The 24,975-nt window shown below is 42.3% G+C and overlaps 1 protein-coding gene across 2 annotated transcripts in view; it reads left to right on the top strand.

Annotated features, from left to right (window-relative positions):
* Bmper (BMP binding endothelial regulator) overlaps positions 1–24,975 on the top strand; it is a 258,331-nt gene that overhangs the window by 156,544 nt on the left and 76,812 nt on the right. The window contains exons 12-13 of one of the 2 annotated variants that reach the window (XM_052188804.1): positions 11,996–12,325; positions 18,700–19,036. In XM_052188804.1, the coding sequence (XP_052044764.1) occupies positions 11,996–12,325; positions 18,700–19,036 (667 nt within the window). The remainder of the gene's footprint in view (positions 1–11,995; positions 12,326–18,699; positions 19,037–24,975) is intronic. The other variant, XM_052188805.1, reaches the window with a different exon arrangement.

The following is a 24,975-nucleotide window of genomic DNA, read 5'->3' as shown; positions in this document are numbered from 1 at the left end:
CTCTCTGCTGCCTGGCTTGCTCCAAAGACTGGGCCGTAGTTTCTGTTCTTAGCTTCCTTATCATTTGAAGTTTGATAAATAGTTGCAGCTAAGAAGGGGAACGGAAGGCTTGAGGAATCAGTATCCCAGACCTCAAGCAGTACTACAGAGCAATAGTGTTAAAAACTGCATGGTATTGGTACAGTGACAGGCAAGTAGATCAATGGAATAGAATTGAAGGCCCAGAAATGAACCCACACACCTATGGTCACTTGATCTTCGTCAAAGGAGCTAAAACCATCCAGTGAAAAAAAGATAGCCTTTTCAACAAATGGTGCTGGTTCAAACTGGAGGTCAGCATGCAGAAGAATGCGAATTGATCCATCCTTGTCTCCTTGTACTAAGCTCAACTCCAAGTGGATCAATGCTCTCTTCTATCTTATAGTTGCCACCCTATCTGCTTAATTATACTCTGAGCTTACTTTTCCATGTGTACTTAGATTTCCAGTCCCTCTCCTCCATCATGGCAACTCAGAGGGGGATGTTAGACAGCCAAGTGAAAGTCTTGTTGAAATTTTTTACACCAAGTAAACATGTATATGTACATATATATGCATAAATATTATATACAGCTTTAAACTTGAAAGAACTCTGTATAATTTATAATAGGGTGGAAAGGGCAATGTTGTTTTCAAGGTTGCAGTTTACTTCATTTTTTGTTTAGTGCCATAAAATTTTGTGCATCTGGGAACTTTCCTTCTGGGACCTTCCTTTTCAGTCCTCAATCAGGGAAACTGAGGCTCACAAGAAATACTGAGTAAGAGAGCTGGTATCAGACCCACGTACCTTTCAAACATCCTAATGTAGTATTTACACTATCTATAACCCTTCTTCAAATTTCCTTTCCATTGGAAAGATGAATTATTATTATATTACTATTATGTTGTTGTTGTTGCTGCTGCTGCTGAGATACAACATTATTAAATCACTGCATTAAAATTACATCTTTGTCTACATATAAATGAATGCTTTTCTATGGGGCCACATATATAAATTAATTCCACATTTGCCAGGCAGTGGCCACACTGCCATCCTGAATCTCTTAAGAAATGCAAGCATCCAGTTGTGGTTGAATGTACTAGAGACCTAGATTTAGCGAGGGTACCCCCAAGGTACAGCCAAAGATCAGGACAAGTGAGTAAGCTAAGCTCCAGACCGCACTTGAAAAACATGCCTCATGGACCTCTCTGTGTGTGGAGCTGAGGCGGGTTTCCACTTCTCTGAGGTTGCATCTCCTACAAGTGAAATAAGATCAGAGAGGCTCAGACTCCCGCTGGTGCCATTGCCCGCGCTGCAGAGGAGCAGGGCATCTAGCACATGCTGTCCACACTTTCTGGTATTTAATTCTCAGGATGACTCTGCCAGGTGGAATCTACCATCAGCTCTATCTTACAGTGACAGGATCTGAAGGTCAGAGAAGATAAACAGAGAGAAGTCAGCTAATACTGTAATCTGTGAGAACTTAGAACCCAAACTTTAATTAACCCTGTGTTGACTGTATGGTGATTCTTTTTTTGAAGGTTTGCCCCCATATACATGAGATTTACCAGTTTTCTTCTTTCACACACGGCAGAATTCTATTTGCAAGCAGTTGTGTCCACTCACCTTCAGAAACACTGTTTGGGAAGTTACCTTAACTTTTGTGATCTCTTGGGTTATTTTATATCAGCTCTCATCCTTACAGAGATCTGAAGAAATGGCTCACTGTATGCACAGTGTTTCTCGCTGATATGCAATTCATATTATTTATGCCCCCCGCCAGACAACAACATCCCTTCCTCTGCTTGGACAGAGTGTGTCTTTAATGCATGGATCTGTCCCTTGACCTCTTGCATCCTCATCTGTACACCACAGCCACCTCCACACCCCACCTGTAGTTCCTTTCTTATTCTGGTTTCAGTATTATCCAGACTTTGATGTTTTTAAAACAATGTTTTATTAATTATTTGAGAATTCCATGCAATCTATTTTGAACATATTTTCTGCCACTTCTCCCATTACACTCCTTAACTCTCTTCCTTTCCTACTAAAATTTGAGTTTCATCTTTTTTCCTTCCTTCCTTCCTTCCTTCCTTCCTTCCTTCCTTCCTTCCTTCCTTCCTTCCTTCCTTCCTTCCTTCCTTCCTTCCTTCTTTCTTTCTTTCTTTCTTTCTTTCTTTCTTTCTTTCTTTCTTTCTTTCTTTCTTTCTTTCTTTCTTTCTTTCTTTCTTTCTTTCTTTCTTTCTTTCTTTCTTTCTTTCTTCTTTCCCCATTAAGTACAGTTTGTGTTACTCAACTGGTCCCATCTGGTCTAGAGAATAGGGGCTTCTCTGGAGTAAGATGGACATTTCATTAAAGTAAACTAGCCCTTCTTCTCTGAGCAGCTATCAAATGCCAATAACTCTTCACTTGGTGGTGATATTAATTATCTAATTATTAATTATTTAACAATTAATTTTATTAATTATTTGAGAATTCCATACAATACAGGCCCACTTCCGCATTTTATCCTGGGATAGTATCTGGCTTGAGCTTGTTCGTAGAGTCTTGGGCTTGTAGTCACAACCATGATGACTTCGTATGTTTACCTTCTCTGTTGAATCTGGAAAACACTGTTTCTGTCTATGGCCCTGCCTTTCACAGTCTTTACCACCATTCTTCCACATAGCTCCTAGAATCTTGGTGTGGAAAAGTGTGATGTCATATTCTGGAGTGAGGACTCCATAGTCTTTTATTCTCTGCACATTGACCAGTTTTGGGTCTGTGTCTGTTGCTGTCCACTGCAAGGGGGGAACTTCTCTTATGACAGGGGATGATGATCTGATCTATGGCTATCGAATGGCATTAAGAATCGTTTCAATATTGTCTCCATTTAGTGGAATAAACAAATTGGATTCTCCCCTCTGGCCTATGACCTATAGGACACAGGTTTTTGCTCCCCTTTAACAATAATGAGTTCTGTCTCATGAAACAAGCCTTGTATCTAATCGAGAAAGTGATTGGTTACCTCCACACTGTCTGTGCTGGTATTGTACCTGTGGGCAAATCTTGTCAGGCTAGCTGCTATTGTACTTTCCAGAGTTCACAGATGAGTGAAACAGATGATTGCATTTCTTCTTTGACAGTGTTTATGGTACTTTACAGCATCATGAAAGTTAGGCACTAGGGATAAAATTCCAGCTGGGCTTCTTCTCCATGTTCTGTGAGTCAAAGAGTGAACCTTAGCATCTATCCTTCCAAGGGAGTAATTCTTGTAAGCTCTGCATTTGAATTGCATTAACAGTTGCTACCTTTGCTTCCCTAGATTATCTGAGTTAGGAGATGGTTGGAGGGGCTAGTGACTGTTTCCAAGTCCTGTTGATTGACTGAATTCTGGCCTCCACAGTCGCCCAGCTGTGCAGGTTTGGAGACTCAAGGCTGTTTCTCATATTTCTGGCATTTCTCTCCCCTGTTGCTAATCAGTCATCAAGTCTAGTTGATTGCCTCTTTATGCTGTTTTCCTAATAAATAATTTCCTTTTTATTCCCATGGTGGCTGTACCCTCATCCGGTTGTTTTCTACTAAGCCCCATCCATGTCCCCTCAGTATCTACATCACTTCAGAGCCCAAATGCATCTTTCATGAAAACTAGACCACCTTCCTTCACTGCTGAGATTTCCAAGGTTTGTATTGTAAACCTCGTGGTGCCAAGGAATAGTCCTGAGTAATACCTTCAAGGCAGAATCTCTAACTGCATATGTCGGTTCATACATGTTTCCTCACTGCCAAACTCAGTGGGCACTGTAAGCTTTCAGGAGGATGGGGAAAGTGCAGAGCATCCCCAACTGGTCTTGCAGAGCTTTTAAAGTTTTACTCATTGTGATGATCCAACAGGCAGGATTAATGTTTTGTAGGAAAGACATTAAGAAATGTTGACTCTTTGGAATATATTTAAACTTCCCAGGCTGGCAATGAATTGCAGGCCAATTTATTTACATAGTGTGAGTGTCTCATGTCCCCTGAAGCAAGTCCTTGCTCCAGACAGATCTGTCTCCCACTCTTCTGGTACAAGCTGCTTCCTTCCTTTGTTTGTGTTTTCTTGGCATTCTTCCTGTAGCCTAGAAGGCTAACTCCACTCTGATCCCTAATCTACATTTTGTGTCTTTTATGGAAGGACTCAACTTATTGTACTCTTACCAGCTCTGTACTTTATATCCTCTTGCAGTCTTGCTCACAGTCAGAAAAGTAATGATCATTATAATGTGAGCAGCTCTCATGTTGGCATCTTTTCAGTAAATTTGTAGTGCAGTAGCTTTAGGTAAACAAACCTGTGTTACATAGGGCCTTTGTGTCTGCTTTGCAAGCCACTAAGTGGCAAGGTAAGATGGGGTGTCAGATACAGAACTCTCTCCGAAGGTCCTTAGCATTTTAATTCTAGACAATAAACTAATTTAGAGATGTAATATTTGTCTCCTCAGTCCAGATGCACAGCTCTGCTGTAAAAAGAATTATGAAAAGAGAGAAGATACTGTTAGGTCAACTTGTGAGTAGTGGGAGGAATAAGTATATCTTCCACAACAAGCTTACTCTTTAGTCCCAGCACTTGGGAGACAGATCTCTGTGAGTTCAAGGCCACCCTGATCTACAGAATGAGTTCCAGGACAACCTGAGACCCTGACCCCAAAGGAAACAAGCAACAAAATCTGTTGAAGGTGCAGAACATTTTTCTTGTTGTTTGGTGACTTATCTTCTTCATCTGTTATTCATGGGTACAGGGAGCGACCTTAGTTATATTCCCAAGTGCAGACTTTCCCAAGTGTATGGCATGAAATAAACAATTACTTAGTGACAAATCAAAAAAGTAAGGGAAGAAGAAAGAAAAGAAGGAAGGAAGGAAGGAAGGAAGGAAGGGAGGAAGGGAGGGAGGGAGGGAGGGAGGGAGGGAGGGAGGGAGGGAAATATTGAGAGTTTTCTACATTCTGAAAAACAGAGATAAACTCCCAAAATTGACCTTAAATTTGAGACCTTGAAGTTGGGGAAATGAAATAGAAATACATTAAATAAGAGAGACATATGCTGACTTTTATAACTGAATTTAAATAGATAATCTTAATTGTCAGTCTTGAGCCATTAATCAGCCTTAAGAGCCTCTATATCCCAGAGGTTGTTTTCCTAGGAAGAACATCTTCACATTTTTCTGATTCCCGGTCATCAGTAACATCTTTGAGATGCTGCAGTGTATGCTCTAAGTAGAGGCATGAACAGGGGAAGGTGCTGGCCTTGGACCAAAGAGACTAGACTCTGTCTATAGTGCTATCGGCTGAGAGATCATGGGCCAAGGCACCCTATACAGACTCATTACTAATGAGTCAATGTAATGATGCAAGTTGTATAGAGACACGGTAAGGAAGAAAAGAGACATTAAAACACAGAACATAACACATCTGACATGGCACTTGATATGAGCAGCTTGGACTAGATGCTTCGGATTGTGCTAAGTTATTAGCTTCCAATGGATGCTTTAGCAAAATCCCACAAACATCATAGCTTAACATCACTAATTATCTTGCACACTCTAGAGGCCAAAGTCAGAAATAGGTTTCACTAGGCTAAAACCAAGGCACTAACAAGGCTGCTTTCCTTATAAAGTTTCAGGCAGAGTCATTCTTTTGCCTTCCCCAGATTCTAAGGTAACTGTATCACTTGGCCCTTGGCTTCTTCCTCCATCTTCATAGTCATGGCTTGCTCCATTTTTCTCATGCAGATGTATGACGCCATGTCCCTGCCTTCCTCTTCAGTGAAGAGGATTGCAAATTGCATTTTCTTTTGTCATCCAGTACCACATGCACAGGTTCTTGGTGTTGGGGGGTGGCATTCTTTGAGGAAGCATGACTGGCCTGTCACACTAGGTTATTGTAGGAATAGAATTACGCTCTCTTATCCTATGTCTGTGATTCTGATCAGTTTCGTGGTCCTGAAAATGCTTCTCAGTGGGCTACAGGTCCAGTCAACTGAAAAATTGGTTTTGCAAAGGGAGAGGAGTTGCTGTCCACCCCTGAGCCCTAGACCAACAGACGGGGATCCCTGGATGATTCTCTCAGCACCTCCCCTTTTCTGTTTTCCCTAATAGTGCATTTGTTCTTAATGTATTCATAGACAACTTGTTTAATTAATTAAGCAAACTTCTGCTGGCTACCTGCCACGTGTTGTCACTAGTTTTTATTTTAGTAAACTCAGTGTAGGCAACTTCTTTGAGGCCAAATGTATTGTTTAATTAATTAGCCCATTTCAACAAATATTTGTTTATACTTGATAGGTAGGATGCCATGCCTTGCTGCGATACAAGTAATGTCTATACATGTATGTATTTAGAGGCTTGGTGTGGCAGTGGGCTTTCTGGGCACTGAGAAGTAAAAGGGAAATGCATATGTAAGGTGTTTAAGGCCAGCCTCATTATAACCATTAGGTGGGTAAAAAATGAATAAACATTGTCAGGGAGATGGATCAGTTGATACGCTATAACCTTGAGAACCTTGAGTTTGGATCTGCTAGAGCATAAGTCAAAACCTGGTCCTGTGTCCAAGCACTAGGGACATGGAAACAGAACAGGGGTTTGTGGCCAGCCAGTCAGCATACTCTGGGTTCAAATAGAGATTCTGTAATGTAAGGATCGGTTTCTCTCTTTGAATTTAGAAGAATGAAATGGCAGTGACTGAGGTGGGTATTGGGGTTGTTGCTGGGAGTGATGGAATTGAAGCCAGAGAGCTGGAGAAGACTCTCTCTCTCTCTCTCTCTCTCTCTCTCTCTCTCTCTCTCCATCTCCCTCTCCCTCTCCCTCTCTCTGTTTCTCTCTCTCTCTCTCTCTCTTTGTGTGTGTGTGTCTTTATATTTGTATGTATGTATTGTGTACACACGTATGCATGTGTGCATTTGTGTTTGTGTAAGAACATGCATGTATACAGGTTTGTGTGTACTTGTACACAGGCATGCATGCACATGTATGTGAATTGGGAGGCCCTTGGTAGGACAAGCTGAGCTCAGGTGGCAGGGGGGAAGCATTAGACTATACTAGGCAGGTCCCAGAGGGGCTTGGTATTGGAAATGAGTTTAGATTTGAACTTGAGTTTGTGAAGTGATGGAAATACAGGAAATCAAATGACCACAACACAAAATTCCTGTGTGACTTTTAAAAAACTCGGGGTTTTTTCTTTCTAATGCAGACCGGTTGGTCTGTGATGGGTTACACACTGTCAGGAACAGAGTGACCACCTCCATCCCTGTGCCACTCCTTCCAGTAAAGTTAGAGGAAATGTAAATGCTTACAGGTATCCAGCTGCCACCTGGTGGAGCATCTGTTACCTCTCAAATGCCTTGCAGGCTAACAGCTGTCACTGACACCTCCTTGTGCAAAGCCAGAGCTCCTGAATGGGGCCTGCTTTTTAACCAGACTATCAGTGTCAAAAGTCACCTCAGCAAATAGCAGCTGCCTCGTGTCTCAGGCAGTATTTTTAATCCCAGCCTTTCCTGCTTCTTACCTAAGACTTGGCATCGAACTAGTATCACCCTGCTAAGGTCCAGAAAGCTCAGAATGACTCAGTGACCCAGAGTCCCAAAGGACCTGTTTCCCTGAAGTTGGTGCTGAGAAAGGTTTAAAGCCATGTTTATGTGTGCTGTGCCCTGTGTTCAGGACACCACTCCGGAAAGGTGTTGATCCATGTGGTGGCTGGAGAGCCCTCCCTCTCCGGAGCAGTAATGGACTGAGACTGAAAATTCTCTTCTGACTTTTCAAAGGAAAAGAGAACTTGAATGACTGTGGAAATCTTATGACATGTTATGTGAAATATAGGAAGTAAAATTTCATGTTCAGGATTGTCTTAACTCTGTTAAACTAAGCACACACACACACACACACACACACACACACACACACCCTGAACTGTAGACCAGGCATATCTCTTGGTGGCAGAAATATGAAGGGGCTTTTGCTTCTTTCTCATACTTTTCCTGTTTTGTTTTGTTGTTTGGGGGAAAGGGCTAGACTCAAGTCCACCCAGTTTCTCTCAATTTTGTCTCTGTGGCTTGGGATTCTACAGTTCTTACTTTGTCTTTGACAGATATTTTGAGAATGATCACTGCTCCCAGAGAAAAGGCCTTTCATTAAAATAGGTATACCTGGGACTGATCTAGCATTGGAGGGGAATATAAGGACAGAGAAAAAGGAGGGAGGTGATTGGAGAATGGATGGAGAGAAGAAGGTTTATGGGACATATGGGGAGGGGGGATCTGGGAAAGGGGAAATCATTTGGAATGTAAACAAAGAATATAGAAAATAAAAATATTTATTAAAAAATAGGTATACCTGGGGCAAAATAAAAAAAAAAACTGAGGCAGATAAGAGATAGGTGTTGAGAAGCAACAATCTTAATAAGTGTGATGGTAATGTGATGTGTGCAAATGGAGGAATTTTAGACTTTAAAGCCAACATTCCTCTCTGAAAGTATACAAAAAATGAAAGTGTAAGAATTTTTATGATAATTCATAAAAAAGAAAGCACCACATGTTGCCCAAAAATCAAAAACCAAAAAAGCCAAAGTTCTAATATTTGACTTTTTCAACTTCTGATCTATTTTTCTCTGGACACATGCATTTATTCGCACATATTGAAAATAAAACAAAAGAAAAACTGAGACCTAAAGATTTGAGTTTGAGACTGGCAAACAAGGTGCCATAGGGGGAAACTGGTAAATCCTTCTCTTCGCTCTGGCCTTAGGAACATCCAAACATGTTATTTCCACAGTCCCCTCTTCATTACCCTAACCATCAAGCCAAGCTCTCCAGAATGGTGTGACCAGACATCTGGATATCTTGGACGGCTGTGCATTTCACTGGCTCTCCTGAAAATAGCTGGGAGGTTCCACTGCTCACTTTGGTTCCCAGAGTATTATCTGGACGCCTTCTTTCCCAGGCAGTCAGGTTTCTGTCACGCTGACAGTCCTCCTCTCGGCACTCTACAGCACACATGTTCTCTGGTTCCTTCGGGGTCTGGCACAGGGACCTTTGGGTGCCAGAAACAGGGGCCAAAGTTTCACAATGACTTCAGCCCGTGATTCTCGTGTCCCCACGTGTAACACATAACTCTCAAGCCTTCTCATAGTCCTGAAATTTTGTTGGCTGCTTCTATATTGCAGTCACATAGAAAAAAATCATACCAACTTCCAAACTCTTTTCTCCCACAAATTAAAGACTTTTGAAAAATATCTCTCCTGACAGCCCTGTTCACACACAATTTCCACTTTCTGGGTCTCTTCTGGATTGTCTTCATTGCTTCTCGTGCAGCCAAGAGCAAACTCAGGCTTCCTGAGGCCGGATCAGGGCAGTTCAGTTTCTGTTCCGTCTTTCAGGGTTTGCTTTGTCACATAATTTGGCTTTATCTACGACCGCCTATACTTTATTATTAAAGGCAGAGGAAAACAGTAACAAAACAAAATTAGAAAAACATATGGAAGAAGAAAGGTTCATTTGTGGCTCCACCAAGATGTAAAGATTGCTTGGTGGGTGTGTGTGTGTGTGTGTGTGTGTGTGTGTGTGTGTGTGTAAGATAGCTAAGATTATCCTAGAAACAAAGAACAAATTCAGGTTTCTGGTTTTTCACTCACCATGACAAAAGCATTTCCTTAATCATAAGCACCATTCACAAACGTTATCAATGATTAGATGAAAACACCCATTATGTGCCTTTTGGGATGTGCTTAACTCTTTGTCTGGTGCTCAGAAAGAATCTGTCAATTTTCTGATGATGTATCCATCATTCGTAGGCATGTAGAAGAGGGCTACCATAGGGTGTGAGCTATTGGCAAATGTTAGCTATTAATGTTATGATCAATGTAAACTTCATTGCAACTATGGTCAGGACATCAAGAGAAGCCACAGTTGTTACTGGACTTAAAAGTGTAAAAGGTCACAAGAAGATGTGGCACCAGATGTCGAAAGCCTGCTCACAGTTGAGAGATCAGGCACAGGAGTAGAATGTCATCCCCTCTGGTAATGTGATGGTGTTTTGGGTTTTCTAAGCTGAGGCCATCTCCTTCAGCCTTGAGATTTAGTTGGTTCTGTGCTAACTTGCTGAGTAGCATCAAGAATCTTAAAAACAAAGAAACAAATGTGAATGTGTTGCTCAGTGTAGTGTAGCCTACTAACTCCGGACTCTTGTTCTTTTGGAGGGCACACTGTCTTCACCTTGTCAATTAAAATGCAATACTTTCCTGCTGGCAGTAGATCCCATTAGTCAGAGAGTGAGGAACAGTGTGAGAAGGCAGGTTTGGAATCCATCCCACGCAGCAAGAACTGGAAAAATGCACTGTGGAGACATCTAGTGTGGGAGATAAGATGGGGGAATTAGGATAGGGGTCCACACCCAGTGTATAACAGTGATAAAATTGGGGTCATATTAAAATGGACAAAAGAAATATAAGAAAGAATTAGAAATGGATATTAAATTCAAATACACTGCCAAATCCACCCGCCTCTTTCCGTCCCCACAATTCGTATGGTGCCTTATAGATATTCTTGAACATAACTGTTCATTGAAATGATTCTATATTTCAAAGGCTCTCATATTTGTCTCGGACAAAAATTCCAAATGTGTGTGGTTTGTGTAGCTTAAAGATTGTTTGGAGTGTGTGTGTGTATGTGTGTATACGATGTATAAATCATGAGACTATCAATGAGTCATACCCCAGACCATCATTGTTCACACACTGTGGGAGCAGAGGGTGAACTTGCCATAGATACCGCCACTCTCTGCCTCCTGGCTGTCCCCTGGACTCAGTTCTGACCACACACAGTCTAGACCACCTCTTTCATCCCTGAAGATTTAAGAGCCTTGGTTGATTCTTTGCAAACCATGCCGATCTTACATTCTGGACCGGGTCTTTTGCCCTGGTTTTCTTTATTGATTATTGTTCTGGTGCTGACTGAATTTCTCTGCTTTTGCTCATGTTGATTTCGCTTTTGTTTGAGATGAGGTCTCACTATGTAGCCAAGGGTGGCCTCTAGCTTGCTACCTTCCTACCTAAGCCTCCTAGGTGCCGGGCCACAGGCATCCCTTCATTATTTGGGCCAATTTCTGTAAATAATTTTCCTTGTGGCTCATGCTTTGTTAGAAGCAGATAACAAACCCTTCCACTGAAAACAAACCAATACCAGTTTTATATTTTAAAAAAAATTTAATTTTCTATAAGGCCTCAGCAGTGCCTCAGAGTGGTAAATTTTAGCCTGTTTCTGTAAATATGAATTAATGATGTTTCAAAGTGGTGAGTCTACTAGACTAAATGCACTAAAGAATTTTCTAATATATGTTTTTAGTTAACATTAGATTTTGGGATGTGGATCAAAATATGAGAAACATATCCTTGGAGTTGGAGAAATGGTTCAGCCTCTAAGAACAGGCCCTTCTCCTCTAGAGGACCTAGGATCAATTCCCAGTACTCACATTGGACAACTTATACAACCTACTATCCCTTGAGCTCCAGGGGATTCAACAGCCTCTTCAGACACATTGCACACATACACACCCACACACACATACACAGTGCATACATACACACATAAAATAAAATGTAAAATTAAGAAATATAACAAGAATATTTTCGTGTGGCATAGTTTTTCTGCTGCTCTTTATTTCTTGTCTATTGGGTTATGGAGTAAGGCCTTATTGTAATCCCTTTATTCATGGAAGCAGGCCAGGCTACAGAATAGAGAAGTTCTCAGAATCCCAAGAGGTTAGCTATCATCTCTAAATGTGAAGACACTCCAGAGATTGTGATTAGAACAGGTGAAAAGCTCATAATGCTCTGCTCACTTCAACCTCCATTACTTTAGGGAACCCTGCCCCTGTCTCTGACCTGCTAGGTCCTCTCCAGGCTTACCTTCAGGGACTTGTGGTTTCTCTCCACCTCTGCCTTGGTTGTGACCCTCCTTTGGTCTCTCTCGTTCACAGAACCCGGTGTGTGCACAGTATTCGGAGACCCGCACTACAACACTTTTGATGGACGGACATTTAACTTTCAGGGGACGTGTCAGTACGTTCTGACAAAAGACTGCTCCTCCCCCGCCTCGCCCTTTCAGGTGCTGGTGAAGAACGATGCACGGAGGACCCGCTCCTTCTCCTGGACCAAGTCTGTGGAGCTGGTGCTGGGCGAGGGCACAGTCAGCCTGCAGCAGCACCTCACTGTGCGCTGGAACGGCTCTCGCATCGCGCTGCCCTGCCACACACCCCACTTCCACATCGACCTGGACGGCTACCTCTTGAAAGTGACTACCAGCGCAGGTGGGGCTTTTCCTGTGATCTCCCTCTTACCCTTATTCTCCTCAGCAATGCCAGCAGCAGCAGCAGCACCACCACCACCACCACCTTCTTGGAGTGTGTTCCTTTGTGCACAGGGGAAGCAGCCTCATCTGCGGTTCCTCTAGGGGAGAGGCACATTCTGAAGAGGCTATGGACTAGCCAATGACAATTGTACCGTGCAGAGCCTTGCTCCTGGACACCAGCCACACTAGTTTTATTTATTTAATTTTGGACATCCAGAACCTTTCCACTCTCATTCTAAAAATAACTGTAGTACCCTCCGAGGAACCTCTCTCCAGCTTTGTTGCTATTTTAGGGCTCTAATGTCCAGCTTGGAACTGTCAAGTGTCTCTTAGATCAGCCAGCCATATGCAGTTTCACATCTGGGAGAAGGAGGGTTTCCTCGGTAGTGTGTGTTCAAACGCAGTGGGAGGATCCCCAGAAGTAAACAGCTTTGCAGCCGTTGCTGTTCAAAGGAGAGGCGGAAGCCAGCCGGATGGCACAGGCCTGCTACGAAGAGTCTGCCGTAAGAGAGTCTTGAGGCCAAGGGAAACAGTAAACGGAGAGGTAGAGACACGGCTTTATGATGGTGGGCTTGCCTAGCCTATGTGAAGCTCTCGGTTCAGTTCCAGGTACCTTTAAAACCTAGAAGCACAACAAAAGGCTTGCAGCAGTACTCACTGCAGAAGGGCTTGTTCTGGGGGGGGGGGGCGGGGCTGATTTCCTTTGGGCGTCATTCACTAGGAAGAATTCAGCAACCTTGTGTGCTCATGCAGATATACTAAGGGGACAGGAGCCACATGTGACCTTGTGTGGGCATGCAGACAGACTAAGGGGACAGGAGCCACCTTTAATCAGGAGGGCTGTACACTCTAACACTGGGAGGAAAATAGTCTCCTAGCTGATAGTCAAGGACATTATTTCTGCTCCTAGGATACCTGGGAGGCTGGCGCAGAAAGCATATCTTCCAACTAGAAGTATAGACATGATCTCCCAGGCCCGTCTCTCCCTAGCCTTCGGCCTACGGTTCTGAGTATTCTGGCTCCAGGATCAAGCTGTTCTCAACTGCCAGTGATCTACACGGTCAAATCCTGGCGTGTTAGCTATTATCTCAAAACACAGTTTAGAAGCAGAATCTAGTTTGTTATTTATCTTCCTCACAGAATCAATTCTGCTCCTTCGAACCACTAGCTCATATGTGTGCTTCCTGGCACACCACCTTTGGCTAATGCATCACAGTAGCCCATATTGTACTGTGAGTTCTCCTGGTATACTCCAGTTCTTTGAGCATAATACTTAAAGGGATCAGTGCATATTTTTTTGTTTTTTTGTTTTTTGCGTTCTCACTGATGAGAATTTAATAACATAAATGCATTGATTGAGTTCGATTTATTCAGTGTTTTCCCCCCTATTGCTTCAGAACCCTTGGTAATTGTTACAATTCAAGCCAAATAAGTATTTTGATAAATTGGCTTAAACCTGTAGCATGGCACCTCAACTTAGCAGGGCTGGATGCCAGGGTGGGGCCTGGGAGGTTTAAGGTACAGAGACATTATTTCAGATGGTACTAGGTGTTAATATATAGGGACAGTCAGAAAGAAAGATTTCCCTTCACCTCTCAGGCATAAAGTCCTCAATCCACCCAACCCGGGGCTTAGGTCTACCCAGCAAAATCAGACAGTTGTTCTTTTATCCAAATGACACATGACACGGCACCCTAAAACTGAGATTTCCAGCTCTTTTCCGTAAAGGAGCCGACATCCGGGCTCCCTGTAAAGTGTGTCCAAAACGGGCAGTTATTACACAGGAGTAATTAGAAGCATCCTGCCTATCTGTTTGCAAGCCAGCAAGACACAATGGATCGTAGAGATATGGAAAGTATTAGTCAGTCATGGCCCAGCTCAAAGAAGTACTGGAAGATTACTAACAGCCTAGGAGGTTCGACACTGTTCCGTGCACAGCTGGCAGAATGTTATGGAATAAGTATGTTCTCTGTACGATTCCATGTTGTAAAAATGAGCAAAAAGACGGGGCTGCTAAAAAAATAATGATAGCTCATAAATACCATAATCAGATTAGTGAATTTTATTACTCAGGACCTTCGCGCTCAATCTGACAATTTCTTTCCTTTTTCCATCCTTCTTTCCATGGTGTGAGCAATTTGTATGGCACCCCGAACACCCAGCTGGACAGTTTTCTGTGGTACACACATCATACAAGCTTGCTTCCTAGAGAAGAGGTCTGGTCCTCTGAGCGCGCTGAACTCACATTACACTTTGCTTTGCCTATAACGGCTGGCTTTCCAGACAATAGTGTCTCCACTCTGGTCTAGCCCTCTCAGTTCGAAATGCCCCTTAGAGAGATTTTCATTTTATCACCTATTGATTGTCTATTTCAAATGGTCTGTCATAGCATGTCCTTTGAGGGTTTGTCTTCCTTGTTTTCCTTCATAAGCTGGACAGATCAAAGGATCTTCAAAACAGTGGCTAACCCCAGGCCTTCAGGTGGAAGACCAGGAGGGAGAGGGGCAGGCTGCTTTTGTCTGATGTTTATGGACTAGTGCCCACCTGCTAATGACTCCGTAGAAACATCTTAGCAGTTATGGTCACACATCCTCACCAATCACCCTGTCACAAGTTCTTAGCCAATATTCTAAATGTAAACTTTCTGCCATCAATTTTCTTCATCAGGTCTACCTGAAAGTGCATACACAAGGAACACGCTTTTAATTCTGTTTTTGTACAGATGTACAATTATTGGACTCAGAATGTATCTTGGGGTAAGACCTGAAGAGACAAATCATGTAGTTTAGGACGCCAATATGGAATCCATCCAGGCTTTACGTCTCTTGCCCTCTTTAAGTGGACTATAGCAAAACCATCAATAACTAGAAACCAAAACAATACAGAAAGCAGGTTGGGGAAATACTCCTTGGTGAGAAGGGGAGACTGGAAGGCCCTTCCTGACGTGGAATGCGGCTGCTGCTCGTGGGCCCAGATGGGACATGTGCTTCTGCTTCAGCTCACTGACAGCTAGCTAGCTATTTCTACCCAATTTCTCATGCAGAGAATTGGGAAACCCATCCCAGCTTTGGAAAGGGCCATCTCCTACCTCTTAAGCCCTTTCTTGATGTTGTTCTTGACTGAGATGCCCATTGGAAGGACCATGTAGAAGAGCCATTCCTTCCAAAGCCTTCCTTGTCCTGCCATAACTCTACCTCACAAGGCTTTTCCTCTCATAAAAGGCAAACGAATTTGCACAGACACATGTATAAATGATGTTAGTACAAGGTACCAAGACAGCTGTAGCAGAAAATTCATTTCCCTCCAGTGTGAAGCCTGGCACGGGACAGTGAAAATCTCAGTGTGCTTGCAACAAAGAAGGATGGATGCTTTGGGGAATCATGTTTTATGAGTGAGATGTCACAAGTTTTGAGCAGAGTTTACTAAAAGCAAAGTGGGTCTCCATGTCTGGTCCAGACCCCGCATAGAGAGAACACAGTGATAGCTTATTCTCCACCACTGAATTTGCAGAACTAAGTTGCCCAAAGGTTCAGAGTCATTTTATCATTGTCAGCAATGACATTGGACCCCCCTCGGATGTAAATTCTTCACTATTTGTGGTACTTGGAAGAACAGTGTTTGCCTGCTGTCTAAGAAAGAGATTTGCAGTTTGGAAAATTTTGCAACGTGGAAAATCTTTGGAATTGTGCTCAAACAGTTGGACTTGGTATGGAACTGATTTTCTCCCCTTGTTTTTCTTGCTGAGTAACTGCCTGGGTACAGGCTTGGGAGGTCAGGTTTCTTCTGCACCTTGGAGAACATACTACAAATCATTTGATAGTGGCTTTGCCTTCTTTCAAAAACAGTTATTTCAGTGTCTTAGCTAGCATGGAACTGAATTTCGTTAACTTTACAGACTCAATCCATCAGTCTCACAGGGGTGATTCCTTTACGTACCAAGTCTGTACTGTGAGCCAGGTAGTCTGCTAGATAGTGATGTATGTAGAAATGGACATGGTGTTATATGAAAGCTCTCAGAGTTGACACTATGTGATACACAGCACCACATATAAGGTGTGCTATGAGTGTCCCAGTCCTGTGTCTCTTCTCTCTTTACTTGGTGCCAACATTGTCCCCAACTTCACCAGATTTCTCCCAGAACACTTTTCCTATGACTTTCTTTCATCCTTCCTTTGTCATACTATTAAGTTTCTTCTTTGAACTCATCCTCTTCTCTCAACCAAAAAAAAAAAAAAAAAAAAAAAAAACCAACAACAACAACAACAACAACAACAGCAGCAGCAGCAGCAGCAGCAGCAACAAACAATTTTCAACCATTTGTCCTGGATTTAGAATGCTCTGTTCCTTCCATTTAGCACAAAGTAGATTCCTTATGGGTTTTTCCTGTTTATTTCTTGAGAATTCCAGTTTTGGAACGCTGGTTTATTTTACCAATAGCTCATCATAAAGTAACTTTATCTCATGGTAGCTATGTGGCTTTCTCATAGGAGAGTCATTTGGCTTATCTTCTTCCCCCTTTGTGGACATTTTCAAACCAGAGCACTTCTAGCTCTAGAATCCGTCCTCTGGGTATGTCTTGCTCATGTCTTCTCTGTTACCTCTCCATCTTGTGGAAATTTAATATCCCAGCAAGGCCAGTTCTCTTTCATTCCATCTACCCAAGTTGCTTCTTTTCTTTTCTTTTCTTTTCTTTTCTTTTCTTTTCTTTTCTTTTCTTTTCTTTTCTTTTCTTTTCTTTTCTTTTCTTTTCTCTTTTCTTTTCTTTTCTTTTCTTTTCTTTTCTTTTCTTTTCTTCTTCCTTCCTTCCTTCCTTCCTTCCTTCCTTCCTTCCTTCCTTCCTTCCTTCCTTCCTTCCTTCCTTCCTTCCTTTTCTCTCAGACCCATCCTCATCTCATCTCTAAACTCTTAATATTTGCTCATCTGCCTAGTTAGCAACTCAGGAAAATGAAAGATTACTTTTATTAAGATTCTAAAAGCCCATGAATGGGAGAATCAGGACACAGTGACAATGATGATAATCCAGTGCAGACATCCACATAAATGTGTTCTAGAGGCTTCTGGAGTTCACACCACTGTGATTCTTAGTCATCTTGGAGCTTAGGCCCTGCTAGAAATTAGTCAGGTGAAATGGTACTGATGTGCATATAGAACAGAAAACTAGAAAAAATTAGTTATTTTCTTTAGGTTGAATCTTCACAGGCTTTTCACATAGAATTCTCCTTTCTCTTGAGGGTAGTAGTTTCACACAACATCTGAGTGGATTTGAGAGAGTGTCTCTCTTTCCTAACTGCCTGGTCAGAGTTATCTGTGGAATGCCACCATACTATAGCCTCACTCTCCATATATGATAGAAGTTCAGCATTTAGCATATCATTTATTACTGATGTTCCTCAAATTCTAGCCTAGTATTTCTGGTAAAAAGCTTCTGAACAAATCTTCCAGTATTTTACTTAGTTTATTCAAACAAGGGTGTTCTCTTTCCTCCAGAGGAAAGACTGGTTTTGTTTGTTTGTTGCTTTGGCTGTTTGTTTGTGTGTTTGTTTTTGGGTTTTTTGTTTGGTGAGTCAGAAGCACTGGTGTGATGGTAGATAACACAAGAGCAAATTTTGCCCACATTCTAGTAGTTTCCAGTATCTCTTCAGATACTCAACCTATGTCCACTCTAGGAATGAAGACATAAAAGTAAATGACCTTCCAACCATTCACCTCCAGGAAATGTCTGTCAGCGGTGATGTGTGTCTCGGGAATCACCACGCATAACAAAGGAGTGAATGCTTTCATGGATCTGAGTGTTGTCTTCTGAAGAATATATAGTCATAACTTACATATGTGTTTCAAAAAACTCTCATTATAAGCAGGCAGGTTAGAAAATTTCCTTTGATATTTAAAGAGATAGTTACATAGAATGTTTGGATAAAGAGATGGAAAATCCCATTAAAGGTATAATGCTTATTTCTTTGCATTCTGAGATTATAGTCATAGTTTCATAAGCAAAGACACAATTTGGACAAACACAACTACTTTGGGAAAAATTGAAAGTAACAAACACTAGAATACTGTGGTAAGATTAGTTATCTATGGAGGTCAGCCTCTAAGGACAGAAGATATTACAAAGGGAACTGTTATACAGTTGATAAGTTCCAAACTGTCCAAATAAAGTGATTTATTTTTTTGTAAGATTGAATATTGGTGGTGAGATTGAAAGTCAATGAAGAGTTTAGACAGTGGCGAGGGTTGCACATTGAAGGGCGATGACCGATGCTGTGTAAAGATCTATACAATTGGGGATTGTTCACCATTCTGGAGTAGCTGATCCTCCTGTCCTCTTTCTAGGTCTGGAGATATCGTGGGATGGAGACAGTTTTGTGGAGGTCATGGCTGCCCCTCATCTCAAGGGCAAGCTCTGTGGTCTTTGTGGCAACTACAATGGTCATAAACGTGACGACTTGATGGGTGGAGATGGGAACTTCAAGTTTGACGTGGATGACTTTGCGGAATCGTGGAGGGTGGAATCCAACGAATTCTGCAACAGGCCACAGAGAAAACCAGTGCCTGAGCTATGTCAAGGCACCGTGAAGGTGAAGCTGCGTGCCCACCGAGAATGCCAGAAACTCAAGTCCTGGGAGTTTCAGACCTGCCACTCAACAGTGGACTACACCACTTTCTACCGGTGAGTACAGTGTGCTGACCGATAGGTTGGGAATATAGATTGAGAGTATGCTTGACCTCGGAACCAAGTCTATCAAATCATTTTATACACCAAGTAAGGCCTTCAACTGTAGGCTAATCACCTCCACTTCTTTCTGCTCAATAAATCATCTTGTCTAAAATTGGTAAATTTTATGAAGTATTCCAGGCTTGTCTTCTCTAGAAGATACAGTTTGTGTCTTACAGATGTTATGGGAAGCTGCCTCTAAGCTGAGGGAAGGTTTTGGTAGTTAGCCTGCAAGCAAGCCTGTTGAGTACAGGCATAGACTGAATCTCAGATCAGCATGGCGTCTGTTTTATGGTTGAGGGAATTCAGTCATTCCGGGTCTGAGAAACAATTCACATGTGCTTTGTGGTCTAGTCCAGATCCAGTCTGCACATGGACAAATAAGGACTTGGATGATGATCAGCTATGAGGATGCATACACAGAGTCAGAGGACAGTAGAAGAGTTGAGGTTGAAGGAGGGAAGGGATCGCATTAAGATTGAGACTTTCTGTCCTTTCTACCCTGTGACCTCCAGTTAACACTCAGAAGCTCCCAGCAGAGGGGCTTACTTTTGACTTCCTTGCAACAGTATTGCTCTGGAAGCTGATAAGTTTGGCCTGCTGCACTCCTGGTGACTACACAACTCCAGGAGTTCAAGAGCCATGCCTGCCTATAACGTTAACCACCGTGGGCGTGTGAGGAAACATGAGAGGAATGCAAGCCGTGTTTAAGTGATTTGCCTGTAGCTCTTAAAACTAGGAAACTCCTGTGGTCTGCAACCGCAGGGAGGTTATTTTTACTCTTTAATTGCCGCCACTTTATTTCCCTTAGCTCTCATTAAATGTGATCTTTTTATTTTAATTTGATCTTTGGACATAAAAAGATAAATTTCTATAAAGGCAGCCCAAAGTGGGATGGAAAAAGACTGTCCCTGTCATCACAGATCCCCAAGCATGGATGTATCTGCCAAGCCATTTGGCTCTAGCATACGCTAGGCTCTTTCAGCCATTTTCCTGTTATAATTTGAATCCTCTGGGTTCCCTTATTTTTTCCCTTTGTTCTGCCCCCGAGATTGGCTCCACCCCTTTCCTAAGGAGTCCTAGCTGGAGATGATGGATGAGTTAACCACCTGGATGGCCTGTATTTTATTTGGAATTGTAAAGCCTAGGGGGGAACTTGGGAAAGCAAAGCAATTAAGAGTATTAGCCTTGTGCACTCTTAGCTTTCAACCACCAGGCTGTTTAACCTTCCTGGACAAGCCTTGGCTTATCTATCTGTGAATTCAAGACAACAGGAAGTGCTCTCCTATTTAATGAGGTTTTGAATTAAAGAGCTAGAGGTGCTGGAGCTGTTGGCTGGCACTATTTCTCTACTATCAATTAGAAGATGAACAAGCAAAGGGCCCCCCTTTGGAAGCTCTCCCACTCTAGTTGAAGGCTCCGGTTGGACCCTTCTCTCTGCTGCAATTAGGATGGAGGGGCTCTACCTTTCCAAGACCTCATCAGCCTCTCTTTTCAAAAGATTTCACCGAAAACAATAACTGGAGAGCAGGGCTGTAGAGATTGGTCTTCTCTACCAAATTCCCACTTCTTTTGCCTCTGGTGGATTAATTCTTTTTAAGCTCCTCTGAGTTCAGCAGGACAATAGTGTGGCTTTGGCAGATATCCCAAGAAACCAAATGAATGCACAAACCCAGAAAGAATTGACTTATTTAGTGGCCAGGTGGCTGCCCTCTTACATTCTTTAAAAGGTCTACAACAGCCACAGCAACATGGCCAAGGGTGTTTGTATCAGAGGCTAGATGTGGCCAGCCTGGGCAAGTTCAGGCATGTTCTTTTGTTCTTTGTGCAGGCAGAGTAAGGCAGGATGTAGGAAGAAACTGGGCTTGTGTTCTGTCTGTTGTTGGCATGGTCTGGTGTAGGGTGGCCTTGTGTCTTCTTCTCTTCTCTAGAAATGACAGGAGGAGAAATGTAGACAACTCTGCCAGCCATATAACCTATTGCCACCCTGATTCAACAGCAGAAGGATGTTCCCTCCTCCCTCGTATTGAAGTGGGAGGGTCAATATTGGGTATGTCCTGGGCATTCCTCCTTTCTTAGAAGCAGAAGAGAAATGGACTCCCACACAGAAAGGTAATTGCTCTGTAGTGCTCTAGACAGGCCCAATTTCGGGGTTCTGGGAAGACTTTCTGAAACAGGAGACTGAAGATGAGCTACTACAGGGTGAGACCAAGCTGGAGCCAGTCAGAAAACTGTCACTTTCCATCTGGCAACTACCATGAAGCCACTGGCACGTGGCAGAGGACAGCTCGAGCTCACCGTGTGCCCTTATCCTATGTCCCTGATGTTTGATGGGGACCTTCCTGAGCTCCTAGTCAGTTCTTCAACTCTAACTGTGGCAGCTCCTGAGCTCATCACAGAGACCTGATTGTTTTTGTTTGTTTGTTTGTTTGTTTGTTTTTTTTAGGTTCTAGCTGGCAAAACCTTGAACTATTTGGAAACGAACTGTTTCTCTCTTACTGAAAATGTTAGTCAAGGCTTCTTGGTCATTTTTGTGCAATGACTTTTGTTGTAGAGGAGAGACCAAAACAGCCATCACATGGCAAACCACACCTGCCAAGTGTTTCCTAGTGTATTTGAAAGCACAGGTGGAATTTCTGAAAGCAACCTGATATGTGGTCAGAATTATGGCCTTGATATATTCATTAAGAGTTCTTATAGGACAAGGAATTCTTGCCATCATATAAGAAATCACCACTAGTATAAATAGCATACTGGATTTTGGCTTATTTTTATCATCCTTCAAAGACATACCTGTCTTTTACTGATGAGAAAGAAAGTTTTTCTCTCTCTATTTCATACAACACACACACACACACACACACACACACACACACACACACACACGCATGCGTGCGCACTCAGGCATGTACACATGCACACACACATACACACACACAGACAGACAGATCAACAGACAGATCTATCTGTTTGTGACATAGTGAAGTATATCCCTGACAGTGTTTTCTCTTCTGGGTGTTCTTAAGTTCATGGAACTTTTCACAAAGCAAATTCTATGTGTGGTAATTTTTTCTATCAAGATGAAATATTTGATTTCTCTGAATTACTTATGTTTAAAAAGTCTGGGATTTGTGAGCTCTTTTATTTTGGCCTATTACCTAATTCAGTATCTTTGCTAATAAACTTTTTATTGTCTAAACATTTGACAAATCACCACTTTTAGAGGAATAAAAGATAAAGGAGTATTAATCAATGTTTAATTTTTTCCTTTAGGAAACATTTAAGATTTTGCTTTTTTTAAAAATTCACACTTCAATTTGATCCTTGGGCTAAACTGATAACAAATTTTGAGATATGTTCAAATCCTTTGTAATCACAATAAACTTCTTTAAATAGAAAAGTGTATATCTCTGCGCACAAAACTATTATATAGATTATATAAAATGCTAAGTGTTTTGACAAGGTGTCTTAAGACTTAAATTTCCTACTTAATAGTCACATGTGGTAACATTTTGCATTTTTTTTTTTTACTGGTGTGATTTGAAATATTTTTGGTAGCTGGATGGGTTGTAGAGTGCAGGGAAGTAATTGACAACTGATCTGCATTATAAGTGGATTCACACATAGTTCTCTCTGAGGAAAATGTGAGGCAGCTCATGCCTTGAGCCTTCTCACATCTCCATCAGCCTCCTGCTGCTTCTCCTTATGCCCCAGATGCCAACTGAGAAGCCCAAGAGCAGTAGGCACCTCTGTCTCCCACAGTGGCTCCTTGTGATGTTTAGCAGCCAGTGCCAACTCCTCTTCCGACCACAACTGAATTTCCCAAAGAGATTCAGCCATGCTGCCTGGGGAGCAGAGGTCAAACACAAGTACGCACACAGTATGGGCAAATATTAGAAAATATATCACCCCCTAGTGCTGTGTTCTGGACTCTGAAGTCAGGGCATGCTCACATTCCAATGTAGGAAAGTCAAGATGTGAAAGTGAAGTACTGTGGAATCTAGATATTTATATTTATGCTCCTTAATGGGCATGGTTTCCAGTGCTCACGCCTTTAAAAATTATGTAAAATTAAATTTTTCATATATTTTAACTCTCCCAAATGTCCCAGATCCTCCTCACCTCTATACCCATCCAACTTTATCTCTCTTACACAAAAAAAATCAAAAGATACAATATATTTTTATTAGATATATTCTTTATTTACATTTCAAAATGTAAATAAAAATGATTTCCCCTTTCCTGGTTCCCTACCCCTGAAAGTCCCATAAGCCTTCTCCCCTCCCACTGGTCCCCAATCAATCCCCTCCCGCTTCCCTGTCCTGGTATTCCCCTACACTGCTGCACTGACCCTTTCCAGGACCAGGAGCCACTCCTCCCTTTGATATCCAACAAGGCCATCCTCTCCTGCTTATGCATCTGGAGCCATGGATAACACCATGTGAACTATCTGGCTGATGATTTTGTCCCTGGGAGCTCTGAGTGGCTCATATTATTGTTCCTCCTATGGTGCTGCAAACCACTGCAGCTCCTTGGGTTCTTTCTCTAGCTTCTTCACTGGGGACTCTGTGCTAAATTCAATGGCTGGCTGAGAGTGTCCTTCAAACAATATAGTTTTTAAAAGGCCAAAAGAAAGATGGCACCTCCACCCCAACAAAATCAATGGCATTCTCTTATTCTCTTGTGTTGGTCAAGTTGTCCCGGGCCTTGCCTGTAATATGGTGGATTTCCCCAGTGACACTGATTTGGGGAGGATGGACTTTCCCTTCCCAGCAGGTATCACTTGTACATAGCTTCTTGGTTAGAAGCTTCCCCTTTTCAGTGCTAGGAATTTGTCTGGCTTGTACTTGAACAGTTCTTGTGCATGGGGCCATAATCTCTCAGTTCATGTGTGTCAGTCCTGTTTTGTCTAGGAGACACCGCTTCCTTGGAATCATCCATTACCTTTGGCTTTGATAATCTTTTTTTTTTATTCGATATAATTTATTTACATTTCAAATGATTTCCCCTTTTCTAGCCCCCCCACTCCCCGAAAGTCCCGTAAGCCCCCTTCTCTCCTGCTGTCCTCCCACCCACCCCTTCCCACTTCCCCGTTCTGGTTTTGCCGAATACTGTTTCACTGAGTCTTTCCAGAACCAGGGGCCACTCCTCCTTTCTTCTTGTACCTCATTTGATGTGTGGATTATGTTTTGGGTATTCCAGTTTTCTAGGTTAATATCCACTTATTAGTGAGTGCATACCATGATTCACCTTTTGAGTCTGGGTTACCTCACTTAGTATGATGTTCTCTAGTTCCATCCATTTGCCTAAGAATTTCATGAATTCATTGTTTCTAATGGCTGAATAGTACTCCATTGTGTAGATATACCACATTTTTTGCATCCACTCTTCTGTTGAGGGATACCTGGGTTCTTTCCAGCATCTGGCAATTATAAATAGGGCTGCTATGAACATAGTAGAGCATGTATCCTTATTACATGGTGGGGAGTCTTCTGGGTATATGCCCAGGAGTGGTATAGCAGGATCTTCTGGAAGTGAGATGCCCAGTTTTCGGAGGAACCGCCAGACTGCTTTCCAGAGTGGTTGTACCAATTTGCAACCCCACCAGCAGTGGAGGAGTGTTCCTCTTTCTCCACACCCTCTCCAACACCTGCTGTCTCCTGAATTTTTAATCTTAGCCATTCTGACTGGTGTAAGATGAAATCTTAGGGTTGTTTTGATTTGCATTTCCCTAATGACTAATGAAGTTGAGCATTTTTTAAGATGCTTGTCCGCCATCTGAAGTTCATGGATTGGTAGAATCAATATAGTTAAAATGGCCATTTTGCCAAAAGCAATATACAGATTCAATGCAATACCCATCAAAATTCCAACTCAATTCTTCACAGAGTTAG

This window comes from Apodemus sylvaticus, chromosome 7 (genome assembly GCF_947179515.1).
Source record: "Apodemus sylvaticus chromosome 7, mApoSyl1.1, whole genome shotgun sequence".
Lineage (NCBI taxonomy): Eukaryota > Metazoa > Chordata > Mammalia > Rodentia > Muridae > Apodemus > Apodemus sylvaticus.
The sequence above is the reverse complement of the archived record's forward strand: the minus strand, read 5'-3'. Positions and strand labels throughout refer to the sequence as shown.